The sequence below is a fragment of the Xenopus tropicalis genome, chromosome 5 (assembly GCF_000004195.4).
Source record: "Xenopus tropicalis strain Nigerian chromosome 5, UCB_Xtro_10.0, whole genome shotgun sequence".
Lineage (NCBI taxonomy): Eukaryota > Metazoa > Chordata > Amphibia > Anura > Pipidae > Xenopus > Xenopus tropicalis.
In genome coordinates this window covers 97,063,516-97,083,151 of record NC_030681.2, presented here as the reverse complement: position 1 = coordinate 97,083,151, position 19,636 = coordinate 97,063,516, and the positions used below count along the sequence as shown (strand labels likewise).

The window sequence follows — 19,636 nt, the reverse complement described above, 5'->3', positions numbered from 1 at the left end:
TCCCTGACCTTTCTGGTGTGTTCTTTGGACTTCACTCAGACCAAAGGGGGCTGAATAATTACGCACACCCCACTTTGCAGTTATTTATTTGTTAAAAATGTTTGGAATCATGTATGATTTTCGTTCCACTTCTCACGTGTACACCACTTTGTATTGGTCTTTCACGTGGAATTCCAATAAAATTGATTCATGTTTGTGGCTGTAATGTGACAAAATGTGGAAAAGTTCAAGGGGGCCAAATACTTTTGCAAGCCACTGTAGATTGGGCAAACATAGATATCCAGTAAATTGTACATAGAAGATTTTAAGCAGTAAGTTTATGGTCATATTTAAACTGTAAGCTGGGCCAGCAATTAGGGATGCACCAAATCCAGCATTTGGTTTGGGATTCAATTTTCAAATTTTCACCGCATATGCTAATTAGGATTCGGTTCTGTATTCGGTCAAATGCTTTACAAAGGATTAGGGGGTTCAGCCAAATCCAAAAAAGTGGATTCGGTGCATCCCTGCCAGCAATGCCTTCACATATCCTGGGGAAGGCTAAAGAATAGGCTAAGAATAAAGCAAAATTGCAATTTAGGCCAGTTATAAAAAAAAGTTTTTGAGTATGTCCTAAAAATAATATGCATGTGACATTGGAACTGCTTCTTTTATTGCTTCCCAGTTCAATGGGTAAAAAATGCTGCTCAGCTATACTAAACATGTTTAGATTCTAACATTATAGTATGGAGTGTGTGAAGTCTCTAGGTGTTGTCTGATTTGGAGCCCTGAAACATCTGTGTTGATATTGTCAAGGGATAAACATGTTGTATGATTATATAATGTAACATTTAGTCATTTCCTCTGCCTGTTCCTTTCTCTTGAGATTATACTCGAGAGTTTTATTTAATTGATTATGGTACAAGGAGGAAACAAAATCTTTCAGAAGTTTATACATAGCCTTTTGCCTCATCTTGCAGCCTGCACACTCTGACAATGCAGCTATGTTTTTCTCTCTTTATAATGCTTACATATACTCCTTTCATCTGGACTTGCTCCTGTTGACAGGAAAACCTCATTACTCACATCCGTCATGCCATCTCTTGCTCGAGGATGTGATTTCACTGGTAAGTCTCCTTGACATACAAGTTATCTTTTAGGGCTATTATTTAACATGAATAGTAGTAAGAAAAAAAATTGACTTTTTGTATTTTTTCCATGATGGCGGTATCGGGATTTCTGTAGCATTACATTATGGCTTTGCATCATTCTTTTTACTAATAAAATATTTTGCTGATGTCAAAATAATATACTTTTTTTTTTATCACAAAGATGTTAATTTTGAGGCAAAAAAAGACCATAAAATGCACTTTGTAGAAAGAGGAGCCTTGTGTATGTTTTGCAGCCAGAAGTTTCCTTCTTGGCAAATAATACAGGCGTGCATGATCAGTATGTCTTGTGTTCTTATTTAATGAATTGTGGAATGCAAAGTTTGCTTTTTTAAGTCTCCGTTTTACTTTTTTCAGATGTTCTGTTAGGGTAAAGTTTATGGCTGTCTACTGCCATATTTGAGTCTTTAAACATTTGCCCAGGAATTCACCCTGACACATTACATTTACAGATGTTTGCTAAAGCTTTAGCTGAGTCACCTTGTTGCATGTTGAGTCGTTCTCTAAAAATGTTAAAGGGGCAGTATACCCCCCCCCCCCCATCATTCAATATTAGTTTAGTGAAAAGGGCTTGTACTACACATACATTTTGCCTATTTTAATTTGAAAATAAATATGGGCTTATGTCCTGCACTGTACACTACAAAAAAACTTCCTGATTCCTGTGACCACAATCAAACCAAATCTTCAGTCCACTGAGGCTTAATTTGGTATAATTTTATTTTCAGTTTATAGCTTATTCTGTACACTGAATATTCCTTATCTGCCATACTGCTGGCATCAACTGAAGCAAATCTCCATAGATTACAACAATAAAACATACTGTGGAACTTTCTACTGCTGTCTATAGAGAAAATATACTGAAAGAGGCACTCTGTGTGGCATTGTCCTGCCATATTGGTTGTAACTAAAGGCAGCTAAAACTAATGGTGTTTAACAGCATTAGTAATAGCCACTTGTGGGTGTATCACAACCTACCCACCTGTGCTGATGCATAAAATCCTGTCCCGAAACCATGCCATAGGGAGCTGCTGATGCCTTTATAAACTGTCAACACCTATAGTTAGTGTGCTTCAAGTGACATATGAAGTCTTGGAGCCTTCAGGACTTCTGATGGTGTATGCAGTGTGATGAATCAGCCACTGATTAATCAGTAATCAGTAGTAGTAATAATATTATAATGGTGTTTTGCCACAGTGAATAAGTCAGTTTTTGAGATAATTATATAATTGTGTGTGTGTGTTTCCACTCAAACCCATAAACACATGGCGTGAATCAGAAAACCAGATACGCTGATGATTCCATATTGCTGCTTGTGTGAGGTCGTCAGCCAATCTGTAATGGCACATTTTTTCTGCACTTTTGCTCAGTGATCCAATCAATCAACACCCTTATCTGGGAAGGTGGGGGCAGGGACCCCTTACAATTTGTCTGTGTGTGTCCCAGACCCAGTGGGTGAGCTTTAGCCTATAGGAGAAACCCATGGTATTTTTTTAGGAGTTTGGAATTCATTCCCAGAATTCCTTGTGTTTACTTGTTTTTCTGTGTGTGCAAATTCTACTAAAATATTTTACGCATTTGTGTGGAATACAAGTGAATTTATATTGCTACAAAGTATGCTTCTTAACAGAAGAACATGTGGACTAATCAAGCTTTGATTTTTATTCAGACAGTGTATAAAGATAATGGTGATGCAGTTGGATAAAAAAGGATATCTTTACATTGCAATTAATTATTCAACCAAAATAAGCAATTTCCTTATAAGGTACCAGTCTTTGGTAAATATGCAGATTTTCTTTCACCTGTGTGACATTTAGAGGGGTTCTTGCATACACAGACATTTTAAGCTGCTGATAAATGTAGAGGTGTACAATTTTTTAATTAAAATTGTACAATGTGTTTCAAAATGTAAATGGTGCATGATGTGTGTTATAGAGGTATGGGACCTGTTATCTAGAATGTTTAGGACCTGGTGTTTTCTAGATAAGGCATCATTCCATTATTTGGATCTCCACACAAGACTACTAAAAAATAATTAATGCATTAAATATGTCCAATAGGATTTTTTTTGGCCTCCAATAGGGATTGCTTATATTTTAGTTAGGATCAAGTACAAGGTACTATTTTACTAATTACAAAGAACAGGGAAACTCATTTTCAAAAATTAAATTTATTTGATTAAAATGAAGTCTATAGGAGATAACTTTCCTATAATTCAGAGATTTATGGTTAACAGGTTTCCGGATAACAGATCCCATACCTGTATCACTTTTATCTATCAGTATTGTATAATATAAGATTAAAATATCTTTTGTTGAAAAAATTGTCACAGGGTATAAATTGTAATTGTGTAGTTCGCAACAAAAAGACGGGCACAGCAGTTAAAACATTTAAGCGTTTAGGGGAAAACATGTGCAAACAACCATTTTAGAAACAAATATGTGCTGCACAAACCTTATAAATGACCCTCACTTTGTTAAAGTGGCAACAGATCTAATGCCCATGCACCTAACTGGAAGATTACATTTCTCATGATGTATATGATAGATATGGTATTATAAGTCTCACTTAAAATAGACATACATTGAAATAGACTTTTTTTTTTTTTTTTAAACATCTTTCAACATAAACAGACTGTACAAACTACACTATTAATTGATGGTTTGTTTCTGGCTCTCATAATATTTGAGCAGAGCTGATAAGACAAGTTACATCATTAATTTTCTTGGGCAGTCAGATGAACAATCTGTTTAATACCAGATATTTGCAAAATGTTTCCAAATATTTTTGTGTCCGTGTGATGTGAATGTTTTACCTGTGTCTCCACATGTGTTAACTTCTTTGATTGCTCCACTGTCTGATTTAAAAGACTGGTGCCTATCTCAATCATTGCAGCAGTTTGATTATGTACTGCGTGCTGCTGTATCTCCACAATTTCTTTCTTCATGTTATCTTGGATATAACTTTCAAGCTGTAAAAGAGCACAAAAATATACATTAAATACTTGGAACCAAACATGGTACAAAAAGTAATAATTAGAGTAGGGATTCCCAACCTTTTATACCTGTGAGCCACATTCAAATGGAAAAAGATACGGAGAACAACACAAACATGAAAAATGTTCCTGTAGGTGTCAGTAAGAGCTACAATTGGCTGTTTGATAGCCCCTATGTTGACTGGCAGCGTACAGAAGGCTCTGCTTGGCAATAACACTGCGTTTTTATGCAACCAAAACTTGCCTCCTAACCAGAAATTCAAAAATATGCAATTGCTTTAAGGCCACTGGGAGCAACATCCAAAGCGTTAGCAAGCAACATGTTGCTCACGAGCCACTGGTTGGGGATCACTGCATTAGAGGCTGTGTTGAATTTTAAGTTAATGTTAATATTTGCTACTCTGTACTTTTGTATAGTGATAAAACAAGGGTATTCTAAAGATTATCTGCATTGTTACCAGATCTGTTTATGTTCAGCCACATTTTATGGTCTGTTTTCCCACAAAGTTCCATGATAACATTTACCATTTATTATATACAGAGAATTTTTCAGACACAGTGAGGCACTTGTGACCAAATTCTTTACTTCTGTTAAATGGGAGTCTTGGCAACAAGTGAAAAAGTGTTTTATCATTGTTTAGTTGTATATTGAAATTAATTTTAATTTAACTTATGTTTAGTGTGTCCCTCTAATGTATATACAAGCACATTATAGAGAAACATATCACATTTGGGCCTATTTGATAGAGAAATAAGTAAAATTAACAGCCAATCATTACTCAGGTAATTCCTACCTGAGTACACAACAAACATACAGATAGGTTAGCTGTCCCCTAGTATGTGTTGACTAAAAGGTCCATTAGGGTAGAAAGTAACGTATTGCATAAAAACATGTTGATGCTGTATAAATAATGGATAATAAATAATTGAATGAAATTTAGTGTAGTTAAGATAATGAAAGGACATCAGATTTCTAGTTTAGAGTTAGTGGGGTTGCAAAGGGACAAGCAATTTTAATTCAATAGCAGCCAATATAAAAAAAATAAATATTTTTTAAAAATTGTTAAATTTGCCAACCTAGCAAGATTTTAAGAAAAAAAAAGGAATGATATCAGATGCCAAAAACAACGTTTCTTGTTTTTCATAACAAGCTCAAAAAACCAACAAAAAATCAACTAATAAAAGCTGTTTGCCTGCGTTTAATTCTCTAAGATATCAAACTGTTTTACCAGTGGAGTACCACCAGGTATTCTAGATATCATACCTCATTCAACTCATAGGGGCATACTTATTATTATACGGAAATCTGGTTTGGGGCATACATAGGCAAAACTGGCCAGATAAAAATGTTTTTTGCCTTTGTGTCCTGGAAACCTGGTGCCTGATAATAAAAATGGCCTATAATGAAGTCAATATTGGTGAGTGCTACAAAATCAAGAGCGTGTGTTTCTTTAATATTGTCTTTGGACAAAAGAGAATGTCTGCATTCTAAACAGCCTCCTATCAATGTCAAACTTCTTTTTAAATGTATTATGCTAAAACATTCTTTACAGTATACAAAATTACAGCAAATAGTTTTTCACAGAAATTTTATATTTATGCCTTTACATTAACCTCAACAAGTAACGTTCTTGAAAGCTTGCCAGAGGTCTCAGCCAAAAATGATAATGTTATCTGTACCCATTTTACAGTTAATTTTAGTTTTGACAAGCTTTGTTTATCCTAATAATAACACATCATGGTAGATTGTGATGCCTTCATTTTCTTTATTTTATAAAATAATCATAGCAATTCCTAATAAATGTACATTTGTGCAATAATACTGTATTAACATTTTTTTGTTAGACGAGAGAAACATTAAATGCCTTTACTTTTATCTAAAGCTTGCCATCTGACAAATGATCACCATGGATAATGACTGTCAAGTTGTCAAATATTTAGCCACAGTCAGCAATAGTGCTGTGTTTTTTTTATCTTATATAAGTGTTGTTGAGAGATACAAAGAAGAGTTGACTGTGTAGGACAGTGGCCATTTTTTCATCAGAAATAATATATGTAATAGTGCCATTTGACCAGTGTTAGATAGAAAAACTTCTGATGGACCATTCTATGAGCTAATCAGTGATATTGCTAAGAATTCTCTTTAGCTGCTGTCGGCATCTTATGTTACAATGCTACAGCTTAAAGGACATGTCAACCCCAAAAATATTTTTTTTTGCCTAATAAAAGAGAACCTAATTCCAAGCAACTTTCCAATGTGAATTTATTAAAAATGTTTAGTGCTTTAAAAGTTATTTGTAAATGTAATTGCTATTGAAAGCAGCATTTGTTAAACGCCTGGTTGTTACTTTTTAAACAATGTTGCAAGTGCCAGGCTAGATAGGTCTGTCAGTCTGCTGGCTTGTGTTACATTGTTTCAAATGCCAGAGCCACCAGGGCAGAGAATAAAAAGGACCGGCAAACACAACTTCTAATATCAATTATATATATATATACAAATACGTAAAAAAAATTGCAAATGTATATTGCAAAGTTGCTTAGAATTGTGTTTTCTTTTTTTGCCAAAAAATTATATTTTGGGTTGACTTGTCCTTTAGTACATAGGGTTTTCTACAACACCTGTGCATTTCAGAGATTAATTTGCCCTTTAGCCATATGTTTTTAATTTGTTGGCCATCCTCACATCACTATTATAGTAAACATTGATCAGATGATAAAGATAATTAAAGCTTTTCCAATTTGGCCTGGTAAACTCACACATGATGTGTATGAAATGCAGCTGGGGATGGTTTAAGGGTTGTGAAGAAGGTTTAATAAAACTGAGTTTGATAAGTTCCAGGCTTCAGGCATTTAAAGCTTACAGGGCTAGACCCAGAATTTTTTTTCTGTGTGCCCTTCATATCAGTTCATGTTTTTCCTTTACTCTTCTTTTATTAGGACTTGAGTATAGTAACATTTAGAACATTTTTTCGAATGTGTTCTGCTTTACAATAAAACCATTACTAAAAGCAATTAGTCACATAGGATGGAAATTAATGACAAAAAGGAGACTGCTACCCTATATGTGTTGTGTGCAAGCAGCGCACTTCTCCTTAGTCTTAACACCACTAAACAGGCTTTAGTCAATTCTTTTTTTAAGGGCACATTTCACTTTGTGCTTCTAGACTTTTTTGGCTTTGGATTGGCTAGGTGCCTCCCAGAAGGATGCACATTTTGTAAAATGTCACTGTGGCAACTATATGTAGTAAATGTTCTTATTCAAACACACATACATATGCAGTATTTTCTCAGAAAGATTTTGTTGAGGGATATGTGATGCTTAGGAAAAGTGTACTTTATCAAAACTTTAAATACTAAAAATAAAATGTCAGAAATAAAAGGCAGGTTTAACTATTTAGGTTAATTTAATAATTTACTTTTAAAAAAAGTTTAAATAAAATTGGTATGCAGAACAAATTGGTGGCTTGTTATCATTTTTATTAGTTTAAAATGAACTATTTTATATGGTACATCATATAAACATGCTTATTTATAATAAGCACGATTTTAGTGATTTTACCAAATGAACATTTTATGTTCTATACTTATTCCTAAATGAAGGTGTAAGTAATGGCTTTTTCTGACCTATACATTGATCTTTGCACATTGGTGACCTAGAGGTTACTAACTATGATCTCTTTAGTCAACAGGGACTAACATACCATGAAAACTTTAAAATGTGCACTTCTTCCCTAAAATATTAGGTCTGTTTCATAATTTTAATATTATCTAAGGCTTACCTTTAAAAGTTTATATTAATATTAACCTTAAGTAGCAGAGTAGCGTAGGAGTCAGAATAGAAAAATACGTTTAACAAAAAACTAGAATTGTTTTTTTAGGTGGAAGTGGTCAGTAACAACCAGATAGCATTTTCAGGTGCAGGCTGGATAGAAGCAGATTAGAAAGACTAATATATTAAAAGATAAACATACAAAATAAAAAGAAATTAAGAAAAAAATACTTGGGATTAGTAAATCTATAACAAACTAAAATCTAATCAAAAGGTGAACTATCCTTTTAAACCTTAAAATGGTGTTAAATTATTAAATATTTTGTGAGAATATTTATATTGTGTATATATTGCCCTTTTACTTTGAAGTAGTGTAGGAACATATGACTTAAAATGTATGCCAGCCCTTGATTTGTTTGTATGCACCATGAATCGTATGATCCCAGGGGGTGGCCCTCCATATATAAAATGGCAATTTTTATTTAGGATTACCCAACATACTGCTAAACATGCATATTTTTGTGTTTTAATTGAGATGAGGTTTTGCATATGAATTGTTTGTGATATATTTTTATACAGACCTACATTGTTTGGGGGTATCGTTTTCTTTAATGGATCAGGGAGAACCATAGGTATACACCCCAGAACAGAAAAAAAAACAGAAACAAGGAGCCATTGTGTCAAGTCAAAGACCAGAATTGTCATGACAGACCGTGCTTAACCAATAAAACAGGCAAATGAAAGCTACACATTGCTTAGCTGATTCTGAAGAGAAAATGTGTACTGTGTATCTACAGCTTTGAAGGTTTTGTAATCCAGTTTATTTTGAAACAATGCATAGCCAGGTGTTTGTTGGTTGCCATGTAGTAAGCTTCTTCCTCCTGAAGTGGCTACAAGTGGTTTCTCATTGTTGTATTTAGAAACAAGATTTTTGTCCATGCAGGCTGTGTGATGAATGATAGAAAACACATCTTCAATAACTGATTAAAAGTAGGCAAATTATCTTCTTCCTAACATTTGGTCTCCTGTAACTTGAATTCACAAGAGAACCAATACCATAAATTATCATGAATAATTGTGTAGGTGCCAACTTAACCAATATAGTAGGTGACTCCTGAAACAATTGTAAGAATTGTTTTTTTATTGTTTTCCTCCTTTGTTATATAAGTTATATTTTATTGTTAATGAGTATGGCTGGGTTATAGTTTGAATTTTGATGAATTCATCTTGGGAAAATATAAAAAAAAGTCTTGTTCTGAGAACAAGGTCAGGCATCCATGTAATAAATAACCACCAAAGAATGTGTATATGTGTGTTTGGTGTGAAGGGGGGGTCACATATCCAGCTTTTCTACAGAGCTCACTGGCCTCTTTGGCTTGACAAAAGTATGTTAACAATAATAGGAGGTAAGGGCTGAAAGATACAACTGATAAAACTGCTTTCTTCAATGATTTAAATAGACTTTGACCTCCCTTCACACAAAGAGCTAGGAGGGAAAGTCAAAGATCAAATGGCTTAAGGGTACCTCCCTTCTTTTGACTGTTTGCTTATAAGGGCATGATGCTTAATACAAAGCATGTCAGGCACTGCATTATCCATGCCATGCATTTCAAAGAGGTAATTTTCTAAAAAAAAAAAAAAATTCTTCTGCATTCTGGAGTTAATAATTTCTTACAAAAGGAGAAGAGGGAACAGAGGCTGGAAGATTTCAGTATTTTAAAGATTGGTAAAATGTAACATAAAAATACTTCAAATATGTTTGTTACATTTTAGTTTAAATGAAAATTCCTATGAGAGTAAGCTTACTTTTTTACTCTATATATAAAACCATTTCTGAAATTACTCTTCAGTATACCTGTCTCTCTACATGCAGTAGTTGTATTCATATTTTGATTGCCAGTTAGGTTAAATATATCTGTGCTCCCATTCCCAAGACAATGAATTAGAACAAACTGTGCTTCGAAATAACCAACTCCAACATAGGCTTCATATAGCGAGAGGGATATTCAATCAGATTAACTTGATTATTTTAGTCACTAACAAATTTGTAACTTATATTATTTCTGTATCATAATATTTCTATATTATATAGTTTCATATTTTCATTAGATGAAGCTCAGAAGCAAAATGAATAGAAAGTTTCAGTAATATCATTGTTACGTGGATAAGAGCAAAGGCTTGTCTTTTCAAGTGTATGTGACCGCATATTGGTGTTTTAATACAACTCTGCATATAGATCTTGACCTAAGATACAAATAATCCCAGCTAATGTAAGCCGTATGTCGTTATGGGTGGTCATTTACTCATATCTCTTTCTATGTACTGAAAAGCTTGAATGTTTTAGTACAGTATGTTAGACCCCTTTAGGGGTCTAATTCAATGGGTACTACCTGCACCTAGACCCACAACCTGCATTTTTCGCCTGCCCAAATCCTTAACCCAACTCACAATAACTTTACCTGCAACATGACTTGCTACTATTTATCCAACCTAAAACATGTGAATTTTGTCATTGTGGGTGGATGGCAGACATAGGTATTACTGTAAGATATGCACAGGGAAAATGTGCTACCAGACCCAAATAAAAAGGCAGTAACCAGCTCACATTATTTAGGCTGTCTCACAGTGTCTTCACACATTTATTAGTTGCTCCATCATTTAGGGATGTATGTATTAACAGGAGACAAATATCAGCACTGATGTTGCCCATAGCAACCAATCAGCAATTAGATTTGAATGGTCACCTACAACTTAGAAAACAAAAGTGGAAAATCTAATTGGTTGCTATGGGCAACATCACCAGTGATGTTTGTCTTCAATGTTAATAAGTATACCCCTTAGTCTGTTGTATTCTGTGCTATAACACCACTCTTGTAATAAATGTAACCATGAAGAATTATACACTAAAAGTAAAGAAACATGCACAGCAATACACAAACAATTATCTAAACTTGTCATGTTATCATTTGAAAGCTTCTGTTATAGCCTGTTTTTTTGTTTTGCTTTTTTTCTCCTCCGTTCCTAAAATTAGTCCATTCTGTGATCACATGTATAGCTCATACAGTAAGGAATAAATAGCTCCACTTGGATTCCGGGTGACATCCGTCAAATGATTGTGTGACCTCACCTCTCTGTTTGTAGCATTTTATAATGACTGCTATTTCCCATCTCTGAGACTAACTTTGACCCTGTCAGTGAAAACATGCAGCTCAAGAATGTAATGCGGATTATATGGTGACTGTTTCTGAAGAACTGCCCACCCCTTCTTCCGTTACTTTTTTTTTCCTCCTTCTTTACTTAAAGAAGCCATGATAATTAACCTAAATTAATTTGTGAAAGCTCATTCTATTTCATATTGGAGAAAAAAATGGCACCTTCTTTTGTGTGTTAGTTTCAGGGAACTTATAGGGACACAGTTCTTAAATAAGGTTCAGTGGAAGTGCTTTTAGTGATGTACCATATTGCAAGGATTGTTGACAGGGACATGATGCCAGCATGCAAAGGGAAGTTTGATTGGAGAATGTTTTGAAATGTTTTGATTAGAGAAGTCTTCTCTGTAGGAAAATTGCTCCTTAACTACTTCCATGCAGTGATCACTAATCCCAATGGGAGCTAAAGAAAATGAGTCTTTTAAAACCTTTTCTTTCTCAAAAGCAGTTTTGCTAATATTTTTAGCATAATCAGGACTTCTAAGTGAATCTAAGGCTTTAGGGTCCTTACCAATTCCACATGCTATAGTTAGTTCTATCAGGAGCCAGTAAACATGTTTTTAGCATGCAGGAAGAAACCCATGCAATTTTGGCCATGTCTAGAATTGCACTTAGGACCCCAGTGCTAACCATAGCACCAGCTTGCTGCCCATAAACTTCATAACTAAGATATTTATGCAGAAAATATTACCCTGGTGAATACCAACAGTTCTTAATGTTTGCCCCACAAGGTGTTGTGCTGTATTTGAATATCCATAGGAGAATGCATTCGACACTAATTTACAGTTGCTAATGATTGGTTGCTATAGGCAACACACCGGTGATATTGGCTTTCACACTATAGTAAATATGGCCCTTAAGGTTTGAGTCCAAATCTCACAGGCTTAAAATTATGTAGCTTAAACATTATTCTAATATGCCCAAGTTATTTAGATATAGTAACGATGATTGTAATTTACCAGCCTCATCACTTAGAAGTTAGCTCAGCTAAATAATACATTTACATAGAAATGTAATGACAATCATATGAACTGTTAATTTCACCAGTAGTTTGCTATCCCTACAAATGACCTGTAGGATCTAACATTCCAATTATTGAGTTAAAGTGTTCAGGCATTATTGTTATCTCCCTTAGAATACAATGCAAGCTTCATATTCACCCTGCTTTGTACATAGTTTATCTCCTGTTCGGTTTACATTCCAGAAATGGTAATGAATAGGCAACATGCTTCAGTCCAGCTTGATAAATGAAGCTTTCTTTGTAGGTGTTTGGAATACAGATAAAAAGTGACATACATAAAGTCGCACTAAGAGCTGCTACTGAGTATTCTCCTGATATATAAATGTAAAGAACAGTGTTCTTACTCTTTAACTTGTCTTACATCTTAATTCCACTTGACCTATGGTTACAAGAGTAACATGAGATTAAAAGCTGCCATGGGCTGTAATAGAAATAATGGGCCACATAAAATGCTGGCTGAAAGCAAATTGTGTGAGAAAATGGAAACACATGTCCCCATTACTGACCATATATTAAAATAAAGAGTTTATCAAGTGTTTAAAGGTGTAATTTCAGATGACTAATTTATATGGAATAGTAATGGAGATCCTTTTTGACATGTTACTGATATGAAATGTAGCCAATTATTTGTAGCACAACTGTGCAGAATAATACATTATTAAAATAGTGTTTTATTAATTGACAATTTAATTTCTGGTAACAAGCTAAGGAATTCTGATCTTGTTGCAGTGTTCAGCCAATCTGTGCAGCTATGAGCTGGCAAGAGAACATTATCCAGTTTCTCACCATGAGAACATTTCATCAGTGGACCTTCAGTGAACCCTGTTCATACAGTCATTTACACAACCCTAATGTGGCAGTGCAGTCATAAATCTGATTTATTGCTATGGCTTTAAAGTACTGTACATGCTGTATTTTCATTTCTTTACATGTTTGGAGTTTAAAAAAAAATCCCACAGACACCAATCTACTTGCTTAGATTATGCATTGTGGGCATTTTAACAAAACACATAAACCTTAGCACCTTCCATTCTTTAGAGAGTTAATCTAATCCCACAGATCACTATGGCCTGAACGCAATGATGTGATTTGATATTGAACAAGTTATGCAGCCTTGATGGAAAAGAGGATATGTCATTCAGCCCTCTGGGAATGGCAGTGTTTGCTAACTGATAAAGGATTATTAAATGGACAAACATTACAGCTCTCCATATACAAATCGTAATACATGTATAGGACCCATTATCCAGAATGCTCGGGACCAAGGGAATTCTGGATAAGGGGTCTTTCCGTAATTTGGATCTCTATACTTTAAGTCTGCTAAAAAAATCAATAAAATGTTAAACCCAACAGGGTTGTTTTTTTTATCCAATAATGATTATTTATATCTTAGTTAGAATCAATTAAAAGGTACTGTTTTATTACAACAGAGAAAAGGGAAATCAATTTTAAAATTCTGAATTATTTGATTAAAATGGAGTCTATGGGAGACGGGCTTTCCATAATTTGGAGCTTTCTGGATAACGGGTTTCCATATAAGGGATCCCATACCTGTACAATATATACACACACACGTGTAATAGAGGGTGGGCACACTCTGAAACGTTGATATTGCACATTAAAGAATTATTTTGATTTTTTTCATTAAGTCCTGTGAGTGCCAAGTCCTTTGTTGTGCATATATATATATATATATATATATATATATATATATATATATATATATATATATCTTCATTACAATATTTTTAATCCTGAATATTGACTATATGTTCCTGCATACAGCAAACTACATCTTTGCCTATATCTTCAGCATACAGAAGCAGGGCCTCCACAGTTTACTTTTATGGTAGATCATATTCCACCATATTCTACCATATCTTAAACAGGCAAATGTCACATGTACATCACAAGGAGTATATTTCATAACACTTACAAGACATAGGCAATTACAAATCATGGTCATACAATAGGAACCAGTGGCATAACCATCCTTTCATGTCCCTCCCTGCTGCGCAGATTGACTGCCCTCATAAACGTGTGTATGGATACACACTCGGCAAGTGGGAAAAGGAATAGTGGCATTATACACTATACTGTATAGCTTTATGCCACTTATAGGAATGAGAAGCCAATGTGCGAGTGCTTACAGTTACCAATTTCCTGTAGAATATTTGGTTGCTGCCAGCTGCGTGGTAGAGATTCCTGTGCCAAAAGGTTTACCCCCCTACTGTCCACACCTTAGAATTGTGATTTCATGAATGAACTTTGCATGTCTCGTGCCCCCACAGCCAGCTTTTCACTTACCTTGATTAACCACTGTGTATTGTTTTCCATGATGTTTTCTAAAACCTGTAGCCTCTGTATTGAGTCATCATAGTCAAGTGGAGCATCTCTCTGCACCGAATTTGATACATAGGAGTTAGAAGAGGCTGAGCGGCAACTTTCTATCTCTGGCAGTAAAAATGTGTAGCTGCAAGCTCCATGCTGGACCTGGTACTGCTTCTTCCCTGTACTTTCCACAGGTTTGCGAACTGTTGCATGCCCAATATCAAAGCATCTAAGTACAATCAGTAATACAGCCGCAGCACAGAACAACATGATGCTACAGTAATTATAATAACTAAGTAAAAAGCTCCTGCTTTTCTATATAGTTATTCAGTTCTTCTCCTTGCAAGTTGTTGTGAAGCTGCAACAGTCTCCCTTCCTCAGTGAACAGATGACATTTGGCGTCTGGTCAGTCTGCTGCTCAGTTTCTGAATCTGTACAGTGTCTGGGGCGGAGCTAGCAAAGTTTGGGAAGCTGTGCTGAGAAGTAAGAAAAGAACGGGTCTATTTTTTCTAATTAATGCATAAGCTTTCTTGCTTCCTGCTCTCTGAGAAAATAAAACATTAGCCTATCTATCTCTTTCTTTTTTGTAATCAGCTGAATGGGATACTGGATAATATGGTCTTGACTAGCCTAAATAAAGCAAAATATGCAATGCCACACAACTTAAGATATCTCTCTGTATGCACTAACTCTTATTATAGTACAGGTTAGTCAGTGCCTAGCTGTTCTAAAATATGTTGCCTTTGAGTTGAATTACCATGTGAATTGAAATAGATCAGGGTAAAAGTAATTTCACTAATTCCGTGTTGCTGCAAATACTCAGTTTGCGGTAACAACAAACTCACCACAGAAAATGCTAAGTACCCATATTTAATTAACTAAAAAACATTATTATGATCTAAAAATGGTCAATTGCTGTTGGGTAACTACAAACTTCGAGGCATTTTGCAAAAGAATGCTTGCAAAATTTCTTATCTTCCTAGGAGGCGCTAACAGCATGTGTGATACTGTTTTGTTTTTATATATAAAATTTTCAAAATAAACAGAGGGGTACAGAAAGCAAAAGGGAGGATTGAGGGGGTATAAAGAGTATTATAACATATATTTCCAGTCTAGTACATTTGTGATACTCTTGTACATAGTTTCCCTTCCACTTGTCCTAGCATTTTGGTGTGAAAATGCATTGTTGGTGTGATTGTTCCCATATTCTCAAGTGAACTGATAAGAAAAGTGTCTCTCGGACAGCGTTTTGTGTCTTTGAGAGTATACCGCAAAGCACTATTTGATTGATGCATATTTGTTCTTTTAATTTTATCAGTACATAACCTTTTCTAGGGTTTTATTTAATGCATATCAAGTCACATTTCATGCATCTTCACGTAAGTGTAAACCGCGCAGAATTATTTCTGCAGGATTTATTTTATTTACACGCCTTTTGGACGATCTTTCTAATAATAACCATTTGTACTATGAAATATGTTGTGGACATATGGTCTATATGCTAAAGTTTTTTTTTGGTTGATTTATGTAATATTAATTTTGACACAGCAAAACAAATTATAGTTTTATGGCTTTTTTAAAAAGTTTCCATCTCCATAAACCCTTAGCACACAACAGTATTAAGCAAAGTATTGAGTAATACATTTTCTTTCCATAATTATTTTCATTGGGTGTAAAAATCCATAACTACACATTTGTTTACTGATAAATAAGCGCAAGCAAACCAATGAATCGTAAGCTCTATTCCTGTAGTAAAAAACACTAGCCTGTGCACATTTGTGTAACATATTGTATATAAGGTCTCAGTAATGCCCTTCTCCCTCCGTTCCTTAGCAGCCTGCTCTGCTTGCAAGAAAAAAATGTGCTTTGGATGGATGCTTGTTCATGTGGCATCCTATTACCATAACATAGTGACACATTTTGAACTGCCAATACAAATTGTTTTGTGATGCCAGAAATAGATTTTTATTCACTGTAATGAAGAATTCACTGGTATCTTTGCATCTTGGATTTAGCTAATTGCCCAGTCATTACTTTCATGGCCTCTTCTTGAAAAATAGTGTCTAATCCTACTGAGTATGTTCTCTGTGACAATGTGTTTGTGTCTGCTGTGGTGTGTTATTGGTTTCTAAACTTAGATTTTCATGGTTTTATAGTATTTTAAAACCGCAACTAAACTAATTTCCACAAATGTCAGTTATCTATCAAAAGATCCAAATTGAAAAAGCACGAACAGAAAAAAACTCACAGAAGAAAACTGCAACTTGCTTGTTTTGTCACACAAAAAATACTTTTTCATACAAAAAGCCATCATGAAAAAAAACCCAAAACTTCTAAAACCATGAAGAAAGATCTTCCAGCTGTCAAATGGGCATCTGTGACTGACTTCCACATGATCTCAACAGGTTTTAGATAGTGTGTTTTTGCATAACGACAAAAAATTATTTTTTCTAGCGACAAAATTGGGTTTTGCCATAAAAAAAACCCGAAACAGAAAAAATGTAGCATTGATAAGTGCCTACCTTAGTGTGCAATGTGCAGAACCAAAAATGTGACATTTCTCTCGAGTCCAAAAACTTCTCTGTTGGTAGTTACATATTTATAGTCTTGTTTTAACAAGAGAAATGTATCTCTTTGAGGTGCACAGTAAAATCTAGTCCTGCTCCTTCAACCTCAATATGTCCAATCAAAGCCATCGCACTTTAATTTGATTTTTTGGAAATAATGTTATTTAAGATATGTCAAACTGGAAGGGCCCAAATGTGGGATTCTAAAATATTTACGTTCATAAACAAGTCCTAGGCTTCATAGACATCTCAGCTATCACTGTAGTAATATCATTTCATTTGTTAACAAGTATGACCAAACTATCCCCAGTGCATATATAAACATACATGTACAGACCTATCAAATCACTCACACACACACACATATAATATATATAATGCAGGAGGAGAACATGCTTTGTGTGCCACTAGCCTTAGCATTGCCAAATTCTATTTCTCAGCTGTAAGTGGGTAGCCTCTTATTCTTATTACCATGGGGAAAAAGAAAAAATCCCCCATTTTGTCTGTAATGTCCTGTACTTGTAAAGGGTAATCATGTGCCCTCACAAGCGCCTTTTCTCCAGAGAAATCAACCAGCTTTGAAAGTCTTTACTCATAATTTAAATGTTCCAGTCCTTTTACCAGCATGTCTCTGTACTCCATCAAGGTCATTAATCTTCTTAAGGACTGAGTGCCCTGTATACTCAAGGTTAAACCTTACCAGGGACCTATAAAGGGGCAATCCTATATTTATATCGCTTAAGTCAATGCAAGAGTTTACTTTATTCACTTTTGAAGATTCTGACTCTCTCACAGTCTCTTGTCTGCAAAACTCCCAAAATACTTAAAATAAAGGAGGCCCCTAGCACACATCCATTTAGTGTATAACTAGCATTTGTTTTTGTTTTTTTTCAATCAGCAGTGAACCTCGTTTGCCACCCTGTCTCCCAATTTAGTCAAATCATAAATAGAGGCAAGGTCATAAATAAACCAGTTAATAAACAAAGGGCTAAAGACAGACCCTTGCAGTAGTCCGCTTTGAACATTGGTCCAATTGCCACCTTTTATCATCTCTCTTTAAGACAGTACTAATATGCTCAAGGCCATTATTTCTTAATTAAATCAGTAACCTTCTTTGTTGTACTGTATCAAATGTTTTAGCGAAATCTAAGCAGATCATTTATTGCAATGTCTAGGCTTCTGCTCACCTCTTCATAGAAGAAAATGTTATATTTTGATCAGTAAATATTGCCCTTTAAATATCTTTTATCATTTTGTGATGCTCTGTGTGCTCCTTGATGTCATGACAGGAAATAATGCAGCACTCTTCATTCATTGACTTATGTATTTCAGCATATATAATTGCCCTTGGTTGAGCACAGTGAATTGTATGAGCCAGGGGAGGCCCTTAGTACTTACAATTACCAGTTTTTTGTTTAGGGTTATCCACAGGCACAAAAATAATAGAAAAGTATATTTTTATAAAAATGGTTTATTTAGAAGCAGTGTTTTGTTATGAGTTGTTTTATGTAATAGATTTTTATAAAGACCTGCAATATGGGTATGAAGTATTTTTTTTTTTTTTTTTTTTTTTACTAAAGTGGTTTGGTACCTACACTTAACATATTTTTATTGGTGGTCAATTATGGCACTGTGTGTAAAGGTCAAAAAGAGAAGATGCTTTACAGTATGTTCTGATATTTTATTAGTAGGAAAATAAGTGGAACTAAAACTAAGCTTGTAACACCAGCAATTGCTTTTAATTATTCAAAAACAATATTAAGACTTGTTGATTGCTCTGCAGGTCACCTGTTGCTGATTTAGGTTCTAAAAAAATGAGACCGAGCAAGTGACAAACAGAAGAAGGTCCTCTGCAGTCACCCATTATTAGCAGAGAAAAGAAAGGGACAGACGCAAACTGCTTTTAACAGCAATAATATATAAAATAACTTAAAATCCATTACAATTTGTAATAAATGTATATTGCAAAGTTGTTTAGAATTTTCATTTAGTAGGGAAAAAAATGTTTTTTGGGTTTACTATAATATATGCACAAACAATAGTATAGTATTATTTCTCAGCTTTGGAAAGTAGAGCATTCTTGGTGCTACTGGTTATTCATAATATACTTTGTGTTATTCAGGTTTGGGACCTATTGTGATTGCTTGAGACCTTGGATTTTAGGGCCTATCTGTAATTTAGAGCACAATTCTTTAAAATAGAACTAAACCCTAGAAATGAACATGGCTAGAAATGCCATATTTTTTATTATAAACTGACTGCACTGGCTTAAAGTTTGAGCTTAGGGGTCATTGCAAATTATCAAGCAGAAAATGAGGGTTGTCTGTCATATAAGCTGATGCTACAGGGCTAATTATTTAATTCTGATGCAAATGCTCTGGTTTCAGATATGTCATGTAATGTGAATTTTAATGAATTACCACCATCTATACAGTATATTTTGAGTTGGTCCCTAAGCTCAGTAATTGACAGCAGCACAGAGCATGTATAGGGAAGCAGCAGAAAAGAAGATGGGGAGCTAGTGAGGCATCTTTGGAGGCACAAATCTTCCCTGCTAAAGGCTGTGGGTGCCTTGGGCTGGTACAGAAACCCAAAA

General features: G+C 34.7%; 2 protein-coding genes across 5 annotated transcripts in view; one reads left to right on the top strand and one right to left on the bottom strand.

The window, feature by feature from the left end:
• angpt2 (angiopoietin 2) overlaps window positions 1-14,883 on the bottom strand; it is a 37,894-nt gene extending 23,011 nt beyond the window's left edge. Inside the window, exons 1-2 of the mRNA XM_018094428.2 lie at window positions 14,450-14,883; window positions 3,964-4,119 (exon numbers count right to left, since the gene is read on the bottom strand). Of these exons, the coding sequence (XP_017949917.2) occupies window positions 3,964-4,119; window positions 14,450-14,743 (450 nt within the window). The 5' untranslated portion in view covers window positions 14,744-14,883. The remainder of the gene's footprint in view (window positions 1-3,963; window positions 4,120-14,449) is intronic.
• mcph1 (microcephalin 1) overlaps window positions 1-19,636 on the top strand; it is a 143,484-nt gene that overhangs the window by 86,265 nt on the left and 37,583 nt on the right. The window contains exon 13 of one of the 4 annotated variants that reach the window (XM_031901414.1): window positions 1,048-1,113. The exons of the other annotated variants lie outside the window; for them this stretch is intronic. Coding sequence (XP_031757274.1) covers window positions 1,048-1,098 — 51 coding nt within the window. The 3' untranslated portion in view covers window positions 1,099-1,113. Of the gene's footprint in view, window positions 1-1,047; window positions 1,114-19,636 lie in introns of those variants that run through there. 4 annotated transcript variants of the gene reach the window in all.